This window comes from Grus americana, chromosome 17, assembly GCF_028858705.1.
Source record: "Grus americana isolate bGruAme1 chromosome 17, bGruAme1.mat, whole genome shotgun sequence".
Lineage (NCBI taxonomy): Eukaryota > Metazoa > Chordata > Aves > Gruiformes > Gruidae > Grus > Grus americana.
The window spans coordinates 1,642,288-1,668,284 of record NC_072868.1 but is presented as its reverse complement, the minus strand read 5'-3'; the positions used below and the strand labels follow the sequence as shown (position 1 = coordinate 1,668,284).

The following is a 25,997-nucleotide window of genomic DNA, read 5'->3' as shown; positions in this document are numbered from 1 at the left end:
CGGGCAGTCTCTCTCAAACCCCTGCAGTACCCCTGCACCGCATCAGAACCTTAACTGATGCTTATCTTACTGTCTTTAAAGACAGGCAGGCACCAAAAACGTAAGGAAAAGTTAAGTTATTCATTCCTGAAGAGGAAGCAGAAGATACCACAGCAAAAAGCACAAGCCACAACATGATTAAAATGTATTGGGATCAACACAGAACCTATCAATGATTTGATTACTCTGATTTAGAGGAGACACTGGTCTTGGTATTTTTCTGTATTTACCAAGGAGCATAAAAGTGCATTCATATTTTCACCGCAGCAGCTTAGAGTTGTTAAAAAAGAATTACAACCACAACATGAGATACCTTGCTCCCAAGAGTCTCAAAAGGCTTAGCCGAGCAGACCACCTGATCTCAGTTGAGGAATTCGGGAACAAACTCCAAAAGGACAGGAAGCTGATAATGTACATGTCCAATATATGTAGCATAACAACATGTTACTGAACCCTGCTCTGACCGCAGGCAAATCACAAGCTGGATTGTGAGTGACACACAAAGCACGGGCAGGAGCCAGGCAACAGCGACAACATAGCTGCTACCTGTTCTGCTGAGCCTGGAGACTGCAGCAGGTTCTGAAAGAATCATTTTCCTATTCCACCATCATCTCTATACTGTCCAAACAAAAATTACGCAGTTGTGGTGAGCAGTAATTTCATTGCTCAACGTTTGAATTTTGGCAACTACACTATGTTCTGGAGAGTTTGAGGAACACGGAGCAGCACTTAACACCTCCAGGCACTGCACGGTAAAATCATTTTGGCATGTGAATCCCAGGGGTGCAGAACATAGGGAATAATGAGAAAGGTATTTCTAGAAAAGGTGCTATGAAGCAGCTTCCAGTGTACTTCTTGCAGGCACCGGAGAGAGGCACAAAATAGACCAAGGACACTACCTTACAGTAATAGGATCCAACACATCTGGGAAATTTAAATTGATTTTTTTATGCCAGACTCTACAGAACACTGGGGCAGGCCAATTGAAAAGAATCCAAGCATATCTTATGCCTTGATTTCAACACCAGGCATCCTTGGCATGCCCCAAACATGTCTATATTTCAGCCAGCCAGGTGTGTTAGTTCCATGGGTGCTGGTTCTAGAACTACATTAAAAACAACACTAGATAGACAACCCTATTTCAAAACTCCATGACCTGGTAAAACTAAATTTGCATCACCATGCATACTGTTTGTTCCAGACCTCATCATGGTCAAGATCTTCTCAAGGTAACATTCCTTACACGTGCATTTTCCTGCATATTTATTAAGATTTCCAGAATCAAATTTACTGAATTTATTCTGGAACAGTAACTGATACTGTTACTCATTCATGAATTGACAAAATACTGGAAACTTGCTGTGAACTTTTGAGCTCTTTGAGAAAGGATCAAGGGTTGATGAACTATTTCGTGATGTTCTTAAGACACTAAGTTTGGTTAAAATGTATCATAAAATGCCTGGCATCCTATTAAACAAAAAAGCACAAAAACCACACACAGCAATTTTGTATTTCAGTACTTTGGCACGGTTTGTCTGAGTTTATTTGTCTGTGGGTTTTTGTTTGTTTTGTTTTTAAAAGGGAACATTGGAAACTGGTAAGATTATATATTTTTTGTTTTCTAAGTAGTCATTAAAAAACTCAAAACACTTTTCTCCTTAAAATGTCCTAGTAAAGTTATACATTTCAAAATATACATAGACTATTTGAAACTAAAGCTTTTCTTCTTTAGTTGTGTAAGTTTTTAAAAACTTTTTTTGAGCTGTACTAAACACTATCCTCTCTATCTCATATCCCAATACATTTCCTCAAACAAAATCACTACCTTCTCTGTAACATCTTCCTTCAGTACACTTCCTCCATCTCAATTCCCCCTCCACTGCACTGCCACACTTCCTTCTGCCCCTCTTCTCCCATGATAATGTAGATCCTGTTCTGGGCATCCCAAATTGACTCCATGACTTCCCAGCAGAGTTTAGACAAGCTTGACAAGGACCCCCTGAGTATTGTTACCCGTGTCCTGGGCTGCATCCCCAGCAGCGTGACCAGGTCAAGGGAGGGGATTCTGCCCCTCTGCTCCGCTCTGCTGAGACCCCCCTGCAGTGCTGCGTCCAGCTCGGCGGTCCCCAAGACAAGAAGGACATGGAGCTGTTGAAGCGAGTCCAGAGGAGGCCACAGAGATGATCCGAGGGCTGGAGCACCTCTGCTATGGAGACAGGCTGAGAGAGTTGGGCTTGTTCAGCCTGGAGAAGAGAAGGCTCCGGGGAGACCTTAGAGCCCCTTCCAGTCCCTGCAGGGGCTCCAGGAAAGCTGGAGAGGGGCTGGTGACAAGGGCAGGGAGTGGCAGGACAAGGGGAATGGCCTGAAGCTGCAGGAGGGGAGATGGAGATGAGATGTGAGGCAGAAATCCTTCCCTGTGAGGGTGCTGAGCCCTGGCACAGGTTGCCCAGAGAAGCTGTGGCTGCCCCTGGCTCCCTGGCAGTGTTCAAGGCCAGGTTGGATGGGGCTTTGGGCAAGCTGGGCTGGTGGAGGGTGTCCCTGCCCATGGCAGGGGGTGGCACTGGATGGGCTGTGAGGTCCCTTCCCACCCAAACCAGTCTGGGATTCTATGATTCAAATACAGCAGCTTCCCACTGTACATGAATCAACTGCAAAATTCCTACAAAGATCAAGTTCTATTTTAAAATTCTATCAATTTTACGCCTTGCTCTCTCACCTTCTAAAGCCATTCTAGAATCTTACTTGTCTCACTCTGACCATGATTTCTGAGTCTTTAGTTAGAAGTGTCAGACTTTTTGTTCTCCACGTTAAGAATAACTTAAACTGAATTGTATCTAGTTTAGGAAGTTCTGTAGCTACTGTAAGGTAAAATGGCATTTTTAATCATCTGAAGTCGTCTAACTGTGAAAAGAGTATCAAGACAGAAAACAGTGTTCAAGTTCACAGAGCTAAATTCTGCTCTCAGTTACACTGATGTGAACCACATTATTGATTCTGATGACGTTACTTCAGATGTACACCAATGTAACTTAGAGCAAATTATGGGTCACTGTATATAAACAGCTCCAGCTAAAGGTATAACAAAGACTGTATTGTGCTATGCACAGCAGAGCCAATAAATGAATTCAAAAGACACCTAGATGTGTTCCTGGAAAAAAAGGGGGCAGGGGTCTAAGTGGTCTGCTGGGAAAACAGGAAAGTGAGATTAAGATAAATTAAAACAAGTATGGCACACTGGGCTTGACAGCCTCTCCTATTCTTATCTCTTTTGCAGCTTTTAGAACATGTATGGTTATAAAATTAATTGTTATTTTGCACTGAAAAAAAGTATTCATTTCAGAAGCAGAATGCCACCACAACACACAAGACTAACGCTGTTAAAATGAGCCTACAACAATGTACAGAAATTTGAATAAAGCCTGATGGACCTTTGTAAGACAGCATACCATTTCTGCTGAGAATATTAGCATGGGATTTGAGGAGAAGGGGAGCAGGGACGGGGTGCTGGGTTTTTTTGGTGTTTGTTTTTTTTGTTTGGGGTTGCTTTTGGGGAGGGGGAAATCTGTTTTTTTTAACCTCATATCTATTGCCCAGTTATCAGCTGAAATCCTGTTCTAGGGAACTCCAGCATCTACAAATCCTTCTGATCAACTCTGCGGTTTCATCTGAGGGTATTAAAATGCACTTAAACAACTGATTTTATATACACACAGTTACTAAAACACAATACTCAGGTCAGTAAGGTTAATATTCAGGTTGCTAAAGAATTCTGTTAGGAAGACAAACAGCAACAATTTCTAGTACTGACTGAATTCCCCTTACAAACCGATTAAGCAGCTGCCGGTTTGCATAGTATAAATCTATTCACTGCAAGCCACAAGGTGGAGATCTCTGGCAAAGTAGGATCAAAAGGAAGTCTTTTACCCAGCCTAATGTTACTATTAACACTTTGAGCCATTGCATCAAGCCAATTTTTCTGTTTGTTTTTAAAGTTTGATAGAAATGTCACTAGTGGAAAAATTAAGTAAAGAGCACTGGTTAGCCACAGAACTGGACACACCTGGCTGCAAACCCACCAAAAGAAACTTGACTTCATTAGTACTAGGGACAGCAGAGTAAAATTTATATCTGAAATATGCCTGCACCAGTAGAATTTGCTGAGGCCACAGGCTCTCTGTGTGTTTTTACAGCTGTGTCAAGTTTTGGTTTCTGACTCTTGCCGACATTCAGGAGTGCTGAAGGAGCTCAGGCTAACAGGTCCCAAAACTTTGTAGCTGAGATTTAGATCTCAGCAATTTTAACAACCAGGTTTTGAAATAATACAAACTCCATTTGGAGTTGGAGCTGATGTAAATTAGTAGTTAAAATGCCTTACATTCTATCACTTTCGGCTCCAATGAACTTATATATTTAAGAACAGATGGCATATTTTAATAAACCATCAATATCAATTCAGGAATATAGTATCCATTTTCTGCATCGTGTTGGAATTGTTGCTAGATATGGAAACGAGTTGAAGAACTGCAGCTTTGCCTGTCAACAAGTTAAACTAATTGCATCCAACTAGCAATTTCATACAGGTGCTCTGTCACTTATACCACAATACAGGAATGTACCGATCAGAGTTAAATATTGACCTTTGATACCCTGCATGAGAGAAAAAGCAGGGAATGGAATTTCCTAACCTCCTAGGAGCTATGCAGATGACAGTGTCCTAAATACTTTAGTGCCCTAAAAGTATTCAGTAAAGTTTCTTTTCATTAAACTTACTTCTGAGAAAGGCTCAGATTCTGAAATTTGAAAGCATCAACGCTGATGTCATCTTCTTTTGATCTACTTATCTTCATATCTTACCTTCTTATCTTCATATATTATCTTCTTTTGGAGGTGCAATATATACTGATTGCAGGAGTAAATTACTTGAAAATAAATGGCTGTTAGATATATTCCTCAACCAGCTCACAAACCCTTTGTCATTACCTCAGCTTCATTTTAAAAGAACCATTAGTGATAAATACATCAAGATTAATAAGTAGAACCTAACATCCAGGGTAACTGCCCTTTACTTATTTATCACTTCAAACTCCTTGCAATTGCTAAAGCCGAGATATGAGAAAGAGTTCAATCAGGGTACATCTACGTGAAGGGAAAGTGAGTGAAGAAGAGTGAACAAGCACAGAAGAAACAGAAACTGCCTGTGCAGGGGCATGGGTGAAGTGGTATATGGAGCTAGGATCACCAGCACCGAGGAAGGAAAAGAAAGCAATAATAAGGAGCAAGGGAACAGCTAACCTCTTCAAACATCAATGCATAAATTATTTTCATCTAACATACAATAAATACTACCAGAAGAGACTAAAAAGTTCATTCATCTTGAAAAAATAATGATTGAAAGATTAGGAATAATTAAAAGATGAAAGAGAAAAAAAATCACTAAAAGATTATGAAAATCCTATGCTTTCACAGACACTATGGGGAAGAGAACAGTCCTAATTTCCAAGCTTAGAATCTAGGAGAGTTCACTGTGCTTTCTTACACACCCTCAGTGCATAGTCTAGCGAGCTGTTACCTCAAGAGTCCACGTTCTCTCACAAGGAGTCTCATTAAAATCAATGGGCCTCTGTGCAGCTAAACTATATTAAATACACACACAGATGTAACTGTTTTTGAGATCAAGCCTTCAAGTGTGTACATACTTCATTTAAGCATCAGCTATTGCCACATAAAAGCTATGTTAACGCTACGTTACAGTCAAAAGTATATTATAGGAATCATATTATTGCAAACTAAGCATGCTCATTATCACATTGCATGATCATTATTATGAACAAAGATTGCAAAATTTAAATTCAAGGATAAACTGAAAAGATGCCTAACATGCCATGGCAGAGAACGAATGGCATTCAAACAACTTAAGATCTCCTTGCAATTGGATCATACAGAAACCATACCATTATAATATGCATGTATTAACATTTGAGGCTCTAGATTGGATGAAAGCATAAGGACACTGGTGGTTTTCTCTCTTTTTTTTTTTTTTTACACTTTGGGGAATTTTGGGGAGCAATGGAATAGTTTACTTTGCAGAAATCGAAACCCTGTGCTTTGCTTTACAAAGAACTGACTGTAAGCACTATCTTTTTTTTCCCCTTAAAGTTTATTGATAAAGATCTCTATACAGGTCTAACTTACACCATGCTTCACTTTTTGAGTTCTGCATGCTTGCAAGGTAGCAAACAGCTGGCTTTGCTTCTCTTTGCTGTTTGCTGCTGCTTCAAATCCTGCAAAAAAACCTACAAGATGGCATTTGAGGTTAGTTCATATATGGCAAAACTAGGGTTAAAAGGAATGGAGAAATAATTTTCTGTTCCAAAGCAGCATTCTCTCTGTGCACAGATGGAATCAAAAGATCCTGGAAGAGATTTTGGGGGGCTTTGAAAGATAGGGTGTTTGGCTTGTTAGGGGTTTGAGTTGGGTTTTTTTGCTTTTCAAGAAGAGTAGCCTTAAATTTACACCTGGAACAAAGATCTGAGCTGTCTTCAGTTCCTACAGAAAGCAGAATCAACCACTGATACGACATAGAAGGCATCGGATAAGGACAAAAACGCATAAGGTATTTCATTCAATCTTTTTCTCTGGTACTATCATCTAATTTGTCTAGGCTCACTCACACTGCCTTATGGCATCTGACCAGGAAAGCAAAGATTCCCATAGTGGAATTTATGTAAGCCTATTAATGTAGCAAGAAATTCCAAGATGCCTGAATTCAGATTTAATTCAAAAGAGGATGACTTGTCTTTAAAATCAAGCCCTAATGTAGTAAGGCTACGAAATTCCCAACAACTAGGAAAAAAAGGCCATTGCTGATGGAATAACTCAAGATACACCAGAATTAACACTTTCTAAAACCACATACAAAACAAAAAAAATCAGAGAGAAACTTCTTGAATTACTAATATGATCACATACCAAATCCAAACTCACGGGTTAATTCCCTTGTTTGTCGCCAATAGAAACACCCTCACAGCCTCTCCCTTGGTTATACAGCTGACAAGTAAGACCTGAAAATATGCCATTATTGCTATATGAAAACTGTCATTTCTCTAACAGTCTAATTTATTTTAATCACAGACCAACCTCTATTTAATCATTGAACAATTCTTTTCTTTTTTCACAACACAGGAGATCTTTCCCAGCCCTATTCTCCCACTGGAAGTGCCCTGAACATAAGGCATCCTCAACTGTACCAGGTCTCCTGTCATCACTGTGATACTGGGGTTATGAAAACCATCTTCAGCCTCCACTGCTTCTTCACTGCCACCTCTGAAGAGTATCACCAACACAAGGCGGGAGAAACACACTTACAGACTTTAAGGCCAGAAATGACCATTACAACTAACTAGCATAACCTTCCTCAGAATAGGCCAAAAAGATCCAACCTTGTTCTTCCTTGCAAATGAACTATCCTTGGAGCTACTCTCTCCTTACAACGTTTCTTTTGTGATAAAGACTAGGAATATTAAGAATCCAAAATGAAAAATAAACTAATGACTAGTTATAGTCATGTACAGGAACTTAACATAAAAACCTTGTCCCTTTACTTTCCTTTTACTCATCATCCTAGAGAAAACTCGAAGCTCTGCTGGAATTACTTAAGTTGTGGTTATATATTTGGCACCAGTCATGTTTCTCCCTACCTCAGCTGCTTATTCCTGTCCACAAATGCCCATTCTGTTATAGCAGCATCCGTTTCTGCAATCACACAGCAAACCACGTGGAAAATTAGTTATTTTCAGACAAATCAGTATCTTCGTTTAGGCCACGGTGCAGTTTCAAAAACAAGGTCAGCAGCTCGATACAACAGGCAGTACAGCTGCAGGAACGAATGGTCAGGAGTAAGGGCTACAGATACCAGCTTAAACTAATAAAGAAATAAACAACCAGCTCTACAGGTTGATTCTAAATATCTTAGAAGAATGCCTAGAAGTTACAAAAACATTGAAAGATGTGAATCATCAAGATTATCAACACCAAAGATGACTTACCCCCATCACCTTACCACGCTGTTCAACATCCTCCCACATGCAGTGAACTATATAGCGACACATGTATTTTCCTGTGCGACCCTCCTGCTTCATTCGTACCAGACACATCCTGCAAGAACATAAACACCAAATTCATAGCTTCCAGCTTTTCTTCAAATGTAAAGAGTAAATTAAATTACTTCAGCTCATTTAAGGTTCTCCTTACAGCATGTGTTTTTGTGATCAGGAAAAAAAAAACCCATACAAAGATTTTTTTTTTTTAATAAACTATCACAAACTTTTCTATTCTGTACTCAAAAGCTGTATCTGCTGGATTTTGGCCAATCCAGCTATGGAAGAGCGACAGTAGACTATTCTGGCTGACAGTACTGTAATCTATTAAAACAGTACTGCAACCTAAATTCCTCAGCCTTAAGAACATATCACCTTTTGGAGCAGGAACAAATGTCTTGTCTAATTCTAGGCCACAAGCCAGCTGTGATTCAGCTTGGTATACTAACGTGCTGTAAGAGTCCAAACAGCCAAGCTGTGAAAGCTTAAGCAAGTTACAGACTTCACCCAAATTCACATTAGCAATGTCCTAAATTATTTCAGCTACAGGGGTCTTTGGATACATGTCCAACCACTTGGCAAAACCCCTACACACAGCACATGCTAGAACTCCTCACAAGTTTGTAAGTGCTTTGTGGGATCTTAATGAGATACCAGGTTCGGTTGGTTTTTTTCAAGCATTAAAGCCACTTGAACTTCATTGCTGCTGTTCTGTCTAAAAAATAATTCATCAGAACAAAAATTTTATTTTGCCTCTTTTACAACATCTGTAAACAGCAGGAACTGAAATGCAGGCTGATCCCTCACTAACCTAGGAGACCAGTCCCACCTTCTCTACCTCACGAATCAGCTCTGCTCCTGTCCAGGATTGACCGAGTTACTGTAGATGAGGCGATGCTCAAACACCGGAGCTGAAAGAAGTCACTGCTTTGCATACAGACATGCTACAGGTGGGAAACTGCTCACAGGAAATCCTCACGGCTTATCTAAAAGCAACAGAGCAGAGCTGCTGGAGGCCACTTTGAAGCAGTTGCATACTAACAACAGTGAACATGCCACAAGAGTTGAGAGTTAAAAATTACTATTTTTTTTATCTGTCCATCTCTTCAGTGGACATAAGATCTGTTACTCCCTACAGGCATTAAAAATATTTGGTGATCTGTGAATGCTAGCTCAACAGGGAGAATCATGAACATTTGAAGCTTCTCTATTGAGCTGACCCGTAAAAGGACCAATGCCAATCTTTATGATGGACTCTATCTTGTCTACTGATTGCCAGCAATGAGTCACAGAGACAAAACAAACTGAAGGTAACAAAAACTGCATTGGTCCTATTTATTTTTTTTTCTGATTAGAACTGCATATTTGAGTCCCATTGAGGGCCATTCAACTGAGACATCAAAATTGAAAGAAACCCATGGACCAGAATCTGATTTCTAGACACAGAGCTTCTGAAAGTGGCACTGGCCACACAAGAGACAGCTCGGGCTCCAACACAAGCCAGGTGGAATGAGGTCAGAAGACTGAGGCATGACAAGTAGACCAAGATCAAAGGGTGGAGGGACTGAGAGAATCTGCGTAGAGGGTGTGCAGAGAAGGGGAAGAGCAGCAGTCAGCAAAGGAACATTGGGAAGACCGTGGCAATTTCTGTCTCAGGAAAGAGCTGTGTAAGCAATCCCAATGTTTATATTGTGGCAGTGACAACTTAGTATTGCTGTCCCAGCAAACAAATGCAATTAAGACGGTGTCAAGAAATGAATCCTCATCTTGCTCACAGAAAGATGAGAGTGCTTTCTGCTAAAACAGGGGTCCAGAACTGAGAACAGCTGTCCAGTTACCACTCCTTCCACAAAACAAATGCACAAAGAGCTTAAAGCTCTTTAAAGCTTTGTGTATTACTTCCAACAGTTTCGAAACCTTTGTTCCTCTGTGTATTTACATAATTGAGCTGTATGAAAAAATTTTAGTTAAAGTTACTGTATCCCAAATTTTTACCCACTCTTAATATGTCAAAGGGAAAAAAGACTCAGTTTAAAAGACTAACTTTGGGCTAAGAAAAGCATTTTTATACTTTTCTTGCTGAATACGCAAGCTCAGGGGTAAAAAAAAAAAAGTAAGAGTGGCTTGGCAAGAAAACCTCCTCCCGAGCATAAATACTGGTATCCAGTCTGCCTTCAGTGGTACTGAAGCAGGAGGTGAGAGCAGTGCACAGACCAACAGCTAACAATTGGTCACTGATGAGCAGGACTGGAGTGGTGTTCAGAGTAAAACCTGCTACTCGCGAAGCCTAAAAGGCAGCTCTGTGTTTGGATGCATAGTGCTGTCACAGAGCTGTTCTGCAGCACCATGAGTGAGATCATGGAATTCTGCAGTTTATTTGAAAATTTGGTAGTTTGTTACTACACCTGCTGTCTGAGGTTAAAAGACACAGACTCTTTAAAGACTATAAACCTTCTAACTAGATCAACACAGTGTGAAACATTTTATTGTTTCACTACAGAATCTGTTCTGTAATTTAGTCAAATACTGACTCATCTTCGTCAAACCCTGAAAGCAAAATTATTCCAAACTATCTTTAGAAAGCTATCTACCTGACATTGTTTGGGTTGGATAATTTATGCTCTATTTAAGTTATGCAGAGAGATTATGTTAGAAGAACATTAGATGAAAGGATGCCTGAAAATGAACAGGAGCACCTAGATCTTGACCTGTCTTAGACGAGATGTAGCAGTTTCCCACAAAAACCTCAGCTACAATTGCTTCTGTCAGTATTTCCATAGTACCAACAGACTGGCTTAAACACCAGAAGCGGTAATCGACTGTCGTGAGGTGGCTCAGTGCCACGCAATCAAGGTGTGATGATGCATTATACTTCTAAGAGCAAAGCCTACTCAGAGCTTCCTGCTAGCCCCTGCACCTGGCTACTCATTCCTGCTTCCTCAGTTGCTCCAGAGCAACTCTTTCTGGGGCTATGTTATACTTGTTCAGAGAAATTACTCTGGCTTAACACCACAAGTACCAACAGCAGTTTTGGAAGGCTTTATTCTGTTTAACCCATTCATAAATGACCAGCAACTTGAGGGACAGGAGAAGGAAGCTCCTGAATCAACTTTGTCATCAGCTACATGTTGTGGCATACACTTCTATGAATAATGGTAATGAGCAGAATTCTGAACTCCTCCTAATTAGGTTTGCAAGTTATCCTGTGCCCCAGCCTGGCAAGTTCACCAGCTACTGCATTTACAGCTGTGTACAGGTCTTTGATTGGGCAGAAGCTAAGAGAACCAAGCCCGGCTGTGCAGTCTTCCTCTCCTCTGGTGCCTTTGCTTAGGCCATGTAGCACATTCCCCCACATTAAGGCAGGTTCAACTGAATGCCTAAGACACTCCAGATAAACTTGTTCTTAAAACTTCTCTCAAGCAAGACTCCTCTGATGTAATTAAAAGCCCTTTCTCCCTGCCCTCTCTACCACAAAAATACAGTTTATTCCCTTTCTTTTGAAGCAGCACATTTCAAGATGGTATGGTATCCTCACTCTTCTCTACGCAAATCTAAGAAATCTTTCCCTGAAGGAACTGTTTTCTACATACTTGATGGTTCTTGTTCTCTTCTGGACTCTCTCAGAATGACCAACACTTTCTCAAGTGCAGATTTCCTTAGGAAAGACAACACTCAGATGAATTCTTGCAACAGATCTTTGAGTCTTTCAGAACAGGAATTGTAGCACCACTCTATTTTGATCCTAAATACTTTAGAGATGTCACCATACTTGGTGTGGTGAAAATATGAAGGGAGCTCTAGGTATCTACACGATACATCCCGCACCGAGATATTTCTTAATAGTCACCAAAGTTATCTCTCGGGCAGTTTTATAACAGTTCTGGACACAGCCAACACTCCATTTAGACTGCCACTGCAAGGGAAAAGGCAAACCCAGCAGTGGAGATGAACGGCTTGAGATTTTCTAAAAGTCTGGACTTCTAAACATAAAGAAAGAGTCCTCCTGACATCAAAGGTGTGAAGTAACAGATACTGCCTATAAAAACATGATATTCAGGAAAATATTGATAGGTTGATTTTCTAAAGTATAATTTTAGCACTGCATTGGAAGACAGTGGAGTGTATCTAAGGGAACATTATCTTCAAAGAAGTTAGCAAAAGCAGAGGCTAAACACAAGAGCCTGAATCTCCTCCCTTTCTGACTGGAGGTAAGTAGGAAAACTATTGACAGACAAGAAGAAATAAGAACCAGAGATTCAAACGGAGGACCCACCAGAATCTGTAACACAAGAACATATGCTTTGACAAGCACCTGAAATCTGTAAAAAGTGAAATGCAAGAGGCACAAAAGCACAGTTGACTAGAACATGATGGGCAATGACGACAGCAAGAAAGGAGGCAGAGTTTACCAAACTGGGAAAAATTCTCATCTTCTCCAGCTCCAGAAGACATTCTAAACTAAAACTCTGAAGAAGAGGGAGGAAGTAAGTACACCTGAAAGTGATCTAGACTGCATTGCAAGGGGGAACAGGAATGCTTTAACAGATGGTGATTGGAATCTACATGGTCAGGTCATTGGCCACCAGATCAGGAAGGCTTCTAGCCTCTGAAGCAAAAGGTCCAGCAAGAAAGAGGTACTGGAGCCTTCAGACAGGGGTAGGATGTCCTTGACTTTGAAAGAGCTAGCAGAGTCAATAACATTCTGCTCCCACTTTACTGAGGTCAAACGAAAGAGAATCACAAAGAACATAGTAATAAACCTGACTGTGAAAGCAAAATTATCTCATGGCAGGATCCTGGTCACTGAGCTAATCACAAGCAAAGCCTACAGCATCTCCCAATGACCCAGGTAGTGAGCAGGCCTATCCCGGGCTTCCCTGTATCCTGGAATATCAAACTGAATCTCTCACTGGTGGTACAGAATGACAGTGCTCCTTAGTTCAAGCTGCCAGAAACATGGAGGAGCCAGATACATCAACCATGGGAAAATTAACCTTTAGTGCTAAACTCCACACTTGAATTTTCATTGCTGTCATACAAAGCAGCGACATATGGTTCCTTCCTGCTTGTACATTGCTGCCAACCTGTCCACTGTATCTTAAACATAAAAATACTTCAATTTCCCTCATTAAATGTCTCCTTAACGTCATTGGCTCAAAGTGTGGCAATTCTCAGCCGTATCTAGTGTAGCTTTGATCTTAGAACTTTTCTGTCTATTCCATACTAGTTTTATCACTATCATAGTCCCCTTGTTTATTTTTATGCCTGTTATGAAAGAAGATTATGCATCTTGAATTTGATGCTGTGTATCACAGGGTACATTTTCCTGTCAATGTGAAATCAAGATTATGTGAAAAAAAGTATGTTCTTTGCAGATTCGTGTTACCCCTCTTTGTTTTTCCCCTGATACTTACAGTTTGGTTTTGAATATTTATTTCAGTAGCTTTCCAAATATCGATATGAATGATTAGCTTATAAATTACTTTTTTAAAGCCTTTTTCCACAGGGAACAGTAAGAAACAAATAAACTGCAAATCTCCAGGGTCTTCCTTACTTGATTCCACTGATTTCTTTAAATGCTTGTAATTTCAATGGTTCTGCTAATTTATTCATTCTTTAGTAAAATGAGCTGCCCCATCTTTCAATATATTGAAGAGACAGGAAATTAAAAGGAGGGAAAGGGAAAAAAAGGAGGCAAGGAAATAAGGGGCCTATGCTTAAGTGCAGCTATTTCAGTACAAACTTCCTTTCAGCCTCTGGATAGCTGAACGTAAGTCTATGGATTTCAGTTTCCTGAAAGATCTGGCACTTAACAAAAATTACTGTACTCCCTTGTGCATCCCTCTGACCTTAACAAATATGCAATGCTAGATGAAAACCTGATTTTTTTTGGCTACTATTTTCACAAATGAAAAAAGGAAAAAAACTTAATGTTTAAGGTGTTAAATATTTTTACACGTAGCCAAGCTGGCATTCACCAACCTACATGTACGTTTCAGAGGTGCAAGAATAAATGCCAATGCTATAATTTGTTAAATGTTTCTGACAAGCAGCCACTTCAATCACCATAAATTCTCCCAATTTAAACCACTTTTACATAAATTTAAACTTTTCCTAAAACACCCAAGTAACATTTTTCCACATAGGCTGATCAAGACTTTTAGAAAACTCATGGCAAAGATCATTCTACTACTGAGGAATTTAGAGATGTAAAAGATGTTAGCTTCTCTATGGGACTTTTTGTTCTTTAGTAGAAAACTGCTAAAATTCAGTAATTAATAAATTGAGTATTACCACTATTATCAATAAACATGGAGCCTACTTTTTCTCACATTAAGGTACATATCACTATTTCCTGAAAATAGTTGTATTACTATTTTACTTTTCACTTACCAGACATGAAGCTGGGCTACTAGAAACCACGAATTCAAAGTATCAGGCATTTGGCACCCTTGATGGGAGGGGGGGGAAAAAACCAACAAAAACACAAAACCAAAACTAAGTATTAATATGAATTTCATCACTTTTTGCACCTAACAGAAATTCACTACAACAAAATCTAAAGACATTTGAGTAATTTAATTTCTGGCCCTAAACAGTACACTTATATCAGAAGCAAGCATCATTTACTGTCACACTTGTGCTTAAACTCTAGAACATGCAGCCACAGGACGCTGTAGGTTCTGAAAGATTTCATGTGTTTAAAATTCACTTAGATAACATTTACTGGGGGTGGGGGGGTTGGGGGGGTGAGAAGTTCCAGTGGAGAATTAGACAAACATGTGGCTTCTACCTCAGGAAGTCCCAAAGCAGTAGAGAATAACAGGGAAGTACCAACAGATGCTTTGTTCCGTTCTTAACACTCCTCTAACATGTGCTGTTGCCTCCTGTCAGGGACAGATACTGTCCTTGCTCTGACTCCGCTGTTCTGATTTACTACACAGCTGTGCAACCCACAGCACTCTGAGCGTACCTTGCCTCTAGCCATTGGGATCAAAACTACCAACCAACCATAGAAACAATTTTTGTTTCCTGATTTAGCTCTCCTCCAATAACCACTGGGTTTCCCAGAGATGGTCTGTCCATACACATGTCCACACTATGGATCTGCGTGTGCCATTTGGATGTGAGGCTGGAGATTCAGGCTATGTGGCACAGAAACCATATTCCTCTTCCTCATGGCTCACATGGATCTATGGGTTATGTGCACACTAAGTCCTTTAGTTCCTGTCAATCTTAAACCTTCCTTCTAGGAAGTCACCCCTACATCTGTTTCCTGGAGAAGTTAAGAGGAGTATCCAATGAGAAGGATCTGACACTGTCACCTTGGCCTACCCAGCACTTGGTCTTGTCTTCTGGACTGTTCAAATCTAGCTGTAAGAAGGCCAGAGAGTATTCAGAAATGGACTCTCCAGTCAGATGTGCCCCAAGGAAGTCAACCTTCTGTTTCTGTGTTGAATGTATTTCTTCCTAACTCCTATAATTCTTGAATCTCAAGTATTACCACAGAGATTCACCTGGATCATGAAGCAACACTCTTCACAGCCTCTTTCTTTTTATATGCCAACTATGGTCAGGCAACCACCAGAAGAGCCAAGCAAATCATCACTGTTCCTCCTTCCCTCAGAGAGATGACTCCATCAGTGCCTAGGACGTGCCAAGCTTCAGCATCAGTGCCCAAACATCCCCTGTGCCACCTCTAAGACAGTATAAAGACACTAACAGTCTATGTTTGGAGATCAAACACAAGTTTCCCTCACCCTTCTCCCCTTTTGGCGCTCTCATTCCTATTAGAAATAGTTCATGTCCTAGAAATAACTACTTTGACCTAAAGGCACGCCAAAGCACCTCTAACCAGGGCAAGAGCACACAACGCTTGCATTAATCAAACCATTTCATTAAAAGAAGGTTCCACAGGCAAGATTCAGAGTAAAACAGTTCAACAGAGGTTTCTGAAGTAGAAGTTACCATGTATCAGACTCCCACCACAGAAATCACTCTTCAGTGGAAAGCAATACGGAAAGTTTTTAAAGACCTATTCAGTACCCAGGAGGGAACAATTTTTTCCCTTACTTTCCAAGTGTTGCACTTCTATTTTTATAATTCATTTTTTAACTTCTATATTAGGACTGTCTACATCATAAATTTAAAGAAGGGATGGCTCCTTTAAAGCAACAAGCTTGCCCTCAGACATCAGCTTTTTAAAAAACTGCAATTCTAAGATGTGGGGTTTGGAACACCTTATTCTGGGAAACTAACTGGGGAGAAAGATCTATCCTATAACTAAACAGAAAATGATTCCCTTCAGAATACAGTTAGATACAGAAAAAAATGTCTTATAGTAAAGCTATCTATGAAATTACTGTGATTATCATCAGCTGGGGAATAAATCTGCTCTGCCCGCAGAACACATCCTGTTCACATGTCTGTATACGATAAGAGACAGGAATGCTCAGGATTATGAGGACATACCTCTTCCTCCAGTCATATTCTGCATTTAAAATTCATCAGGAAAGGGATGCAAAACTTGAACGTGGACTTTGTTTCCTGATAGATCATCTTTGCCACTACCACAATTTTAGGAAGAATGTAATGGGATAACATGTCCACATCCTGCAAAAAAACAGGTGCACTAAGTCAGCATTCCCCTGAGCATGAGATAGCAGCAAGTGCCTATAAGGCACCTGATGGGCTAAGGGACACAGAAGAACCCAGAGTCCTGGAGGTAAACTTCAGCCCTTCCGAGCCACTTGGTAGCCCCACTAGGAACCATCTGAAAGGCTCTTTTGATAGGGTCAGCTCTTTACTACTGCAGCTGCATGACAGTGGAGCAATTAACAGTACAAGATGAATTCAAGGTCACCCTACACTCCATGTTCATCAGACAAACTTCAGCTCAGCTCTCAGTATCACCTACCTGATCCTAGAAGTTCTTTTGACCTTTCAAGTAAAAGGTTAGGCATGAAACACTCTCCTCACAGATGGCTACCTCCGCCATTTTGTTAGAACTACCCAAGCTCTGCAAGCTTTGTGCACAGAGAGCCTGGCACCAGTAATCTTGCTATTCCCTCTACTACTTCCCTGTTCTCCTTTAAACTAGAAACAGCTGTAGTCCTGAACCAGCTCCACTTTCCATATAAGCGACACAGTACAGACATTTGGGATGTAAGCTCTAAAGCACAGTTCCCAAAGTTTTGTCTGTGGATGATCACAAAACAAAGAGACAACAGAATGGCAGGTAGAATAAAATTAACTGCAGTATAATACCAGCAAGTCTCAGTTAAAAGACCTCCTTGATACACTACAGTGCCTCAAGACTTGCATATCCATAGTCTGTATTTTGGGAACTGCTGTTCTAAGGCATAATACAGAGAAAAGCAGTTCACAGGGCTCATACTGCATAACAAAGTCTCAGAAATTTCACTAGGCATCAGCAGAAATGCACTGAGATAGCAAGATAGCCTATAAGACATGAAATGCCATCATGTTCCTAGTCCTTAACACCACAGTATCCAGCCTTTACACTCTGTCACCTCTGTCAGAGAATTACCTGACAAAATCCACATACAAAGCAAAGTTCCATAAGGTCACGCTGCAGTTGTTATTCACGCCACAACATAACCACATCACAAAAGCACGTCCAGAAACACTGAAGAAGGCTCTCTGAAGAGCTGGTTCTGATCTGAAGAACTGCTTCTGATCACACAAGGTTAACGAGCCCACAAATGCTTTTACACACGCCTGGATTCCCAAGGCCAGCTCAGTAGGTTAACAGCTCTCACAAACGGTAGAGAAAAAGCTAATAAGCTCTCCAGAGACCAGAGCTGACCCTGTGCTGTTCACTTGGATATCTCAACTCCACGCACCTAGAGGCAGAAGTGCTGGGAGCAGCAAAGCATAAATATACCTCTAGGTCTAAATGCAGTCAGCTTTGGCTCAGGCAGACCTGAGCTGGGGCCCATACAGCATCATTACTACTCTTAGGGTTCCTCAGCAGTGCAATTCATCATGTGGGTGTGCAGCATTTTTGGGAGTGAGCTGCAGTCCTGGCTTAAGCAATGCCCGTGTTTATTTGAAAAAGGAGCAATTTGGAACAGAAAAAACCAGCTCCCAAGTGACCTAGTTTGATGAAAACAAGGTGAATTGAACTGAAAGTTGGATATCTTGCTTCATGCCATGTTCCTCTCTCTCAATCATGTACTCCTCACCACCTGCTTTATGCCACAGCTGCTATCAGACCCTTCCATGCATCACTTTACTTCACTAACACAGCAAAACAGTAAGTAAGCAAAAAACTGGGCCGTTTTCTTTCAGTGACCTAACCAGTTCACCAGAGGACGTAATTGTCCAGTCCAGAACACAAGCAGAGGAAGATGGAGAAGTGAGCCTTTTCCCTTTAGCCACTACTTCAACTCAGCTGCCCATGGAACCACAGACTAAAGCTTCTTTACTGGCAAAATCAATTTAAAAGGTTCCTGCCCACCCCACAGAGCCTGTGTTTTAGGGGAACTACTTTTTAAACATTTTTAAATTTTAGAGCTAATCCCCCAAACAGCTGCAGCTGTAAGTAGATAGAAGTAGCAGAAACTTCTTATACCTGTTTTTATATGAAAGCAACAATTTCTTTGGAACCACACCACCAATGGGTGCATCAGGCACTCTGTCAATCTCAGCAAAACAAACTACCTTGCTCCTTAGGTAACGACCCTCTCAAGTCAATGCAAACATAGATTTCCCTGAGTGCAAATTCAGAGATGGACTGGCCACAGCTTTTACTACAGAGCAAAAAGACAAAAGGAGCAATGAGGACATTCTGGAGAAAATGGTGAAACTTGAAGGAAAGACTGCCTGCTGTTTGTGATATGTTTAAAGTGAGGGGGAGCTCTGGAAATTTTCTCTTTAAAACAGTAAGACAATATCAAGAATACAACTGAAGTCATTTTACTCAGTATTGAGTCTGAAAATCTGTGCCAGTATCTTTTTCACAGACATGTTTTGAAATTCCTTTAAATTTTAATCTAGGGCAACATTTATATATCTCTGTACAATTAACCTGTTAAGCAGAGACAGTGAACACCAGTTAAAAATAGCAAAGCCTCTATTTGAGAGGCAAACATGACAAACAGAGGAGAACTTATCTGAGAAAGCCTGAGAGGGCACACAGCTAGGGAGAGGTGTGCGCACAGGAAAAATGAGGTTCTAATTTTTTGATCACTAATGATGAATCCTACTGCTCACAGACTTCTTTCACTCCTGCAACTGCTGAAACCACATCACAGGTTTGGAAAACCTTCTGAAAACCATTGGAAAATCTTGCAGCAGCAACACCACGTACCAAACCACTCTCAATAAGCTCTGCACTAGATGAACACACAAAGATGTCCCTTCAGCTGATCTCTCAAGGGGCGGCAGCAGCAGCCCCGATCTGTGCTGGTGCATTGCACAGCCATAAGAAAGCACTTGGTAGCTCAGGATTTCAGGTGACAGGCCAGATCCAGGCAATGGGTTTACTACCAGCTAAATCATGCTGACATCGGAAATAATTCATTCACATAGGAATAAAATGTTACTGAAGCTTGCATAAGTCTCAAAAAAACACCTTCCCCATTCATCAGCCACATTTGATACTAATAAAAGCAGCAACAGATTTTTTCAGCTAATAGCTAAAAAAACTGTGTGCAACATGGAAAAGCCACCCCAATTGAAACCAGTATTATTCCTATATACTTAAAGGAGGGACTTGTGTCTCTGTTCTAGTCATAAACTCTACCCAGTCAAGAGATGTGTCCTGGTTCAATACTGTCATGGTCAGTAAAACGTAGAAAGTCTCTAAGTTCTAGCCAAACCTGCCCCAGGCATGAGGAAGAGAGATAAGTAGGACCCTGTGATCTAACTGACCCTGTATCATAAAAAAAGTTGTGCATCAGTGGACAGGAATGGTTCTCATATTTGCATCCCAGTTATATTGGGCCTTCTCACAACTGGTCATGGGACAGGGTAGGACACAGACGACCATCAGATCACAGTAAAGAGGGAAGAGATATCTGGATTCTTAATTTATCCCACCCCAGTAACAAAAAGAGCAATATCCTTCAAAGTCCAGGATATTCTGGGTTTCACCTATCCCACTCTTGTTCTCCATTGCAGTGGGCAAAAATGTAACAAGCCCAGACTCCAGAGCCTGTCCTTGAACCCTTGCCACTTCAGAGCTTAAGGGAATGCTGTGGTACAGTCAGATTCCAGCTGACCACACACTGTGAGGGTCTGACAAGTCTCTTTGCTGTCATCTTTATTGGTATAAATATATCTAATGAATTTATTCAGAAGTTCTCTCACCACAGCAGTAGTCCGAATACCATCAAGTCCATTACTTACTGTTAAAAAATTCCTCGTAGTCAGTTTTCTCCACGCAGCATGTGTACATGCGCAAAGCTGCTACCTTAATTTTCTAAAGAAAAAGAAAAGACAACACTTAAAGTATTCATCATGAGAGCAAGGGAACACTACTGATTTTGTTAAATACACTATCATTTTCTGAAAAGACCTCTTTTGAGAATCACAATCATGTGAGACTTTCAGGAGTACATTAAACTATTATATCTCCCAGGAATGATACATGTGTAATTAATATTACCTTGAGGTAAAAAAAAAAAAATTAAATAGCTTCTTAAATACCCTTCCAAATCTAGTTTAATATAATACTGTCATTACAGACAAATAAATGAAATGGCTTTCCTTACAGAGGCTCCACAGAACCCAATTCACAATTCCTAGTTTCCTCCAATAACTTTAATTGATATTATACCACTTAAAGCATTGTGTATAATTTATGTTTTAAATATTAAAGAAGTGACATACCAGACATGTCCTAAAAATATCTTTTTTCCTACAAAAATGAAAGTTGACCAACTAAGCTTCACAAATGAGAAAGGAATCCCAAATGGTGAATGACATGAGGTGTACTCAAGTGTATTGCCACTTCTGATTTTGTTCTTAGCCTGCTATTGCACCAGAAACACCTTCAGTGCATCATCTATAACAAAGATACATGTGCTGAAGCTTCAAAGAGCACAATCACTAATAGCAAATATCTTAAAGAGAGGAGCTGTCAGCCATTCCTGTTTACGAACATTAAAGGGAGAAGAATAAAAAAAAAAATTGAAAATTCCAGAGCCCACTCCCCTACCTTAGCCAGGAAGCAGCATTGGGTTTGGGTTGGTTTATTTTGTTCTGTTTTGTTTTGTTTTTATTTTTAGTGACATATAATAAGGATCATCTCAGTGCTCACTATACTACAGAGATGAGCACTATGCCTGTCAAATGGCACTTCAAATTACCAAATTAATTATTTGTGTCTCCTCCAACCAAAAGAAAAATAAGTTGCAACTGATCTCCTGCTGTGGAAACACAGGAACCATTATTTTTCTGATTCAGTAATCTCAGGCATCTGTCAAAAATCAAGTATACATCTAAACTTCTTGCAGTAAAATAATTTACACTGCTTACTGGAGTTCTGAAGGTTTCCTTTTTAAAGGAAACGTTGCCTGGCCTGGGAGTAGAGTCTCCCTGGTGAAAGCCATTGCCCCAGACCAGGCATTATTAGTCATTAAAAACATATTGTAAAGAGCAGTCCCTGCAATCCAGCCCTTAAATAAGGCAGGTAACACAGGAGAAACTGGTGAAATTTAATTGTGGAAGTTTTAGGGTGTAGAAGAAGTGTGGGGGAAGGGAGAAGAAAATGGAAAAAAGCAAAGAAATATTAAGAAACTTCCCTAGGATCTCATAGAGAGCACTGGCAGGGCCAAAAATGAACTCAGGTCTCTTGGGCCCTAACCACAAAATAACTCTCTCCAAACCCAAGTTCCCTAGCCAAAAGCAGGCAGTAAAGAGTAGCAATTAAGGAGAACTCTGAATCAACACTTAGAGCTAACAAGAATCTTTATTATAACAATATGTACACAAGCACATGGGAGAGAAACTACTTTCTCGTGAGGTTTAGCATCAACTGATTAAAAGCAACTGATTTTAACCAAAATACCTAACCCCCTTAAGTGTTAGTTATCTTTTCTTTATATTTTCTTTCTGAGAAGTGATATGTGATCAGCAACAGTTTGAGATCAGTCTCAGAGGGGGTCCACTCTGCCTTGCAGATATTTGAAGTGCCTAATAAGTTTTAATTCCTGCACAGTTGGGCTCAGCCCTTCCTTCAAGCTGCCTTTTCCTCTCACTCCTTTATACTGTGTCCTAGTTAAGAGCAAAGAAACGATGAATGTCATCTCTTTTTCCTTCTGCACAAGGAACTGAAGGTGTCTCTTCCAGAACTCTCATTTAGTCAATGTTAACAACTACTTTATGAAAGGACTATTTAAAAAATGCCAAAGAGGAGGACCTATTTGTGACTCTGCCCTAGTCAGCTACTACTGAAGAGCGACTCAAACAGCAATCATAACTTATCTTACTGCTGTCTGTTTGGAAGATTCTCCTGTCACAGAACATACAGAACAGTGAAAGAGGCAACAAAAATCAAAACATGAAAGACCCTCAATAACAGAAACAAGTTAGACTAAGTCTCCTCAGCCCAGAGGAATACCAAGATACTATGGAATATATGAGTCTATAAAATCATCAGTGGAAGGGAGAATGCGAATATACACTCCAAGGAATAAGTAATCATCATTTCTTTCAAGTACAAAATTAAAAGGCACCAATTGAAAACAACTGTAGTTCTTCCCCCAGTGGGTACTCAAGCTATGGAGCTCCCTGATACTGAGTGCTATGGATGCTATAAATTAATAAGAGTTCAAAGTGCAGCTGGATGAATTTAGAGAAGAAGAATCCCTCAACAGTTATTACAGAAAAATGCCTAGTTTCATGCAGGAAGTCTTGAAACAGACAACTGTTGTAGGTTGGAGGAGCACGAGACAAGTATTGTAATAGACTTTTCCTGTAATTAAATTATTTCTAGATAACTGCAATTGGTCATTATTAGAGACAAGATGATGGTCCATGTGGGTGTTTTTGACTTAGATAGTAAGGCTGTTAGTGTTCTTCAGTGCATAAATGAAGTGAAAAATAAGGTATCTGAAGAAATTCAAGAAGGCTTAAAATTCTACAAACCAAATACAAGACTCCTACGTATGTCAATGATGGCAATGCATAGATCAAGGGAGGTTCAAGCTATGGATTATTATTCCTCACATCACAGAACAGGAATTTACCAGGGTAATAGTTAGAACTTTTCCATTAAGTACTGCTCCTATCATAAGAAAAAAGTGTGTGTGGGGGGGGTTTGTTTGCTTTTTAGAACTCTGACAGTATCAAACAGCCAAAACAATTATTAAATGAATGCTTTACCCATCTGCTATACTTCAGTGGTCCTGTGAAACCCATTGCTTCTATTATCCTTGTGAAAGCACCCACTTTCTCTTCAGATGGCTGCAAAGAATCTTTTGCAGAAAGATGCTGTAAAATTGAAATATCACATATTTCAGTCTTAGCAATTAAATTTGACAAATCATTTTAGTTAGAAAAGCTACAAGTTTAATAGAGAATTTTAGTTTTGTTTACTTTCTTTGCTCAACAATACATATTTAGATCTTCTCTGCAAAATATTACACTGTTTCTCCTATGTGACATCCTTCTGTTTATTAATGCAAACATTGCATAACCATTTTGACAAAAGCATCCCACTGGAAACTCAGACTCAAATAGCTTGTTCAGAAACCTGCTTTTCGAAATAGGGCTCCCATTCTAGATCTCCATATTCTTTCTAGATGTGTGTCTTTACTTGGGCTTAAACCTTTGCAGATAAAATGAGCAAACAAATCGCAGAAACAGAATAAATAAAGCTAACCTTTCACATTACCTCTCTTACTTGCACAAGCATGTCATATTCTAGAGTAATTATATATTATATAAACCAATAAGCTCCATCTTAAAACTAACGAAGCTACACGAGCCCATCGTTCTTACTGAAAAGCTTCCCCAGATTGTTATTCCCCTTACAGTTAATCTAAATGGTACTTGCAGAAAATCTAGATCAGGAAAGTATTTAGTCCTCAATGATTTGCAGTATCTACAAACATAAAGATAAATGTTCTCTTTCAAATTAACTACACACCTTAAGCACCACTGGACTGATAAATCTTTGTGGCATTCTGCCTCTAAGCAACCTGGCAGTAAGCAATTGCCGTTTGTACTCCAGCAAATAATTTCTAATTAATTAAGTAGGCAGTATAAACATTTTGTTATCAACAAATTACTTTTAACCCATCTAACCAAAATCTAATGCACGTGAATCTCCTACATATACTTGAGGAATACAGCTGAGAGCTGTATATATAATGTGAAAAAACTCCCTGACCAAATAAATGTTAAATTGCTTTAAATTATTGGAATTTTACCCTAAACACTTCCTCCTAAGAAGAATTTTCTCAGTAGGGAAGCAATTTAGCAACATAAGGACTGCCATACGAGGCCAGAACAAACACTTAGAACAGGACACCATCTCCAACAAGGACCAGGAGCAGATACTTGGACAAGGCACAAAGGCACAGAAACATGGCGCACACCCCGCAGCTTACCGGGGTGTACCTGCCCAGCTTTTGACAGTCATTCCTGTGCTAGAAAATGTATCCGCACATTCATTTTTGGCAGCTACAATCGGATGCACCCCAGTGTTTGAAACTATTTAACCTCCGTAACACAGAGTTGTGGTACACAAGTTTCAGACTTTAGTTATGTAAAAAACAATTCCCTTGTGCCTGTTTTAAATCCAACCTTGCCATTTCATTGGATACTCCCAATTTTCCTACAAGAAACTGCAAACAATCATTTCCTATTCCATTTTCAGTATCTTTTATGACTTATAGGCCAGTATCATACATATGCCCATCAGTTATCTCTCCTTATTTTAGAAGGGTCCTAAACCAGCCTCTTCTCATACTGAGGGCTTTTCACACTTCTGATCACTCTGGCTGTATTCTCTACAGCTTTCCTAGCATTATTATAGTAATTTTTGAAGTGGTATGAATGATAAATAAATACATATTAAAATACAGACACATATTCTGCACATGTTGCTATATTAATTAAAAACTAACTGTAAAGGTGACTAAAATTGTAGCTTTGAGACATAATCAATCCCTATGTATATCCACACACAAGCTTTCGCACTTGAGACAAAATGCTTTGCACTTGTGTAAACCAATTTTTAGTACCTCCTCTTCAAGGTTATCCCATGCAATACCCTTCTCCTCTCCACTAAAAACAACACCTACCCTTACATCATAGGATATCTCCATAAACCCCCCTCCAACCAGGCAGCGATAGGATATGCTCAATGCAGAACCTGTGTCCCAATAACTATCGCCGTACCAAACTCACTAAGTCAACTTTCATCTCCTCCGCAGGAATTAAAATCATACTAAACCCCTAGTGAATCTAGGCAGATTAATTTTACTACGTGTCTTTTATCTACAAATGCATTATGAAGTCTCCCTCAGTATGGATTTTTCATTAGGCAGAGGCAGTTAAGTTAAAAACCAAAATTATCTCAATTCAACTGTTGTTAGCTCATCATCAAAGAAAATGACTGGAAAACAGTCTTTTTTCTAAAAAATGCCATGATTCTCACTTCATTCTTCTGCAAGTCCACCTGGACTAGCTCAGGAGATGGAGAGGGAATTTAGGCAGGGAGCGTTTGATTCATCCTATGGATAGAGGTATGCAGTTCATCCTGCCAATGCTAGGATTGCAGCCAAATGCAATTAAACTGTCCATATATAAAATCAGATCTAGAAAACATATAGAGAAATTTTCAAAAGTATGGTTTTTAACTCACTCAAAACAAATTCATCAAGA

At 39.9% G+C, this 25,997-nt stretch overlaps 1 protein-coding gene across 2 annotated transcripts in view; it reads right to left on the bottom strand.

Moving 5' to 3' along the window:
• Positions 1–25,997, bottom strand: part of LOC129214228 (ubiquinol-cytochrome-c reductase complex assembly factor 1) — a 50,354-nt gene that overhangs the window by 17,510 nt on the left and 6,847 nt on the right. For both annotated transcript variants that reach the window (XM_054845545.1, XM_054845546.1), the window contains exons 4-7: positions 23,490–23,597; positions 20,511–20,583; positions 14,529–14,586; positions 8,085–8,193 (exon numbers count right to left, since the gene is read on the bottom strand). In XM_054845545.1, coding sequence (XP_054701520.1) covers positions 8,085–8,193; positions 14,529–14,586; positions 20,511–20,583; positions 23,490–23,597 — 348 coding nt within the window. The remainder of the gene's footprint in view (positions 1–8,084; positions 8,194–14,528; positions 14,587–20,510; positions 20,584–23,489; positions 23,598–25,997) is intronic.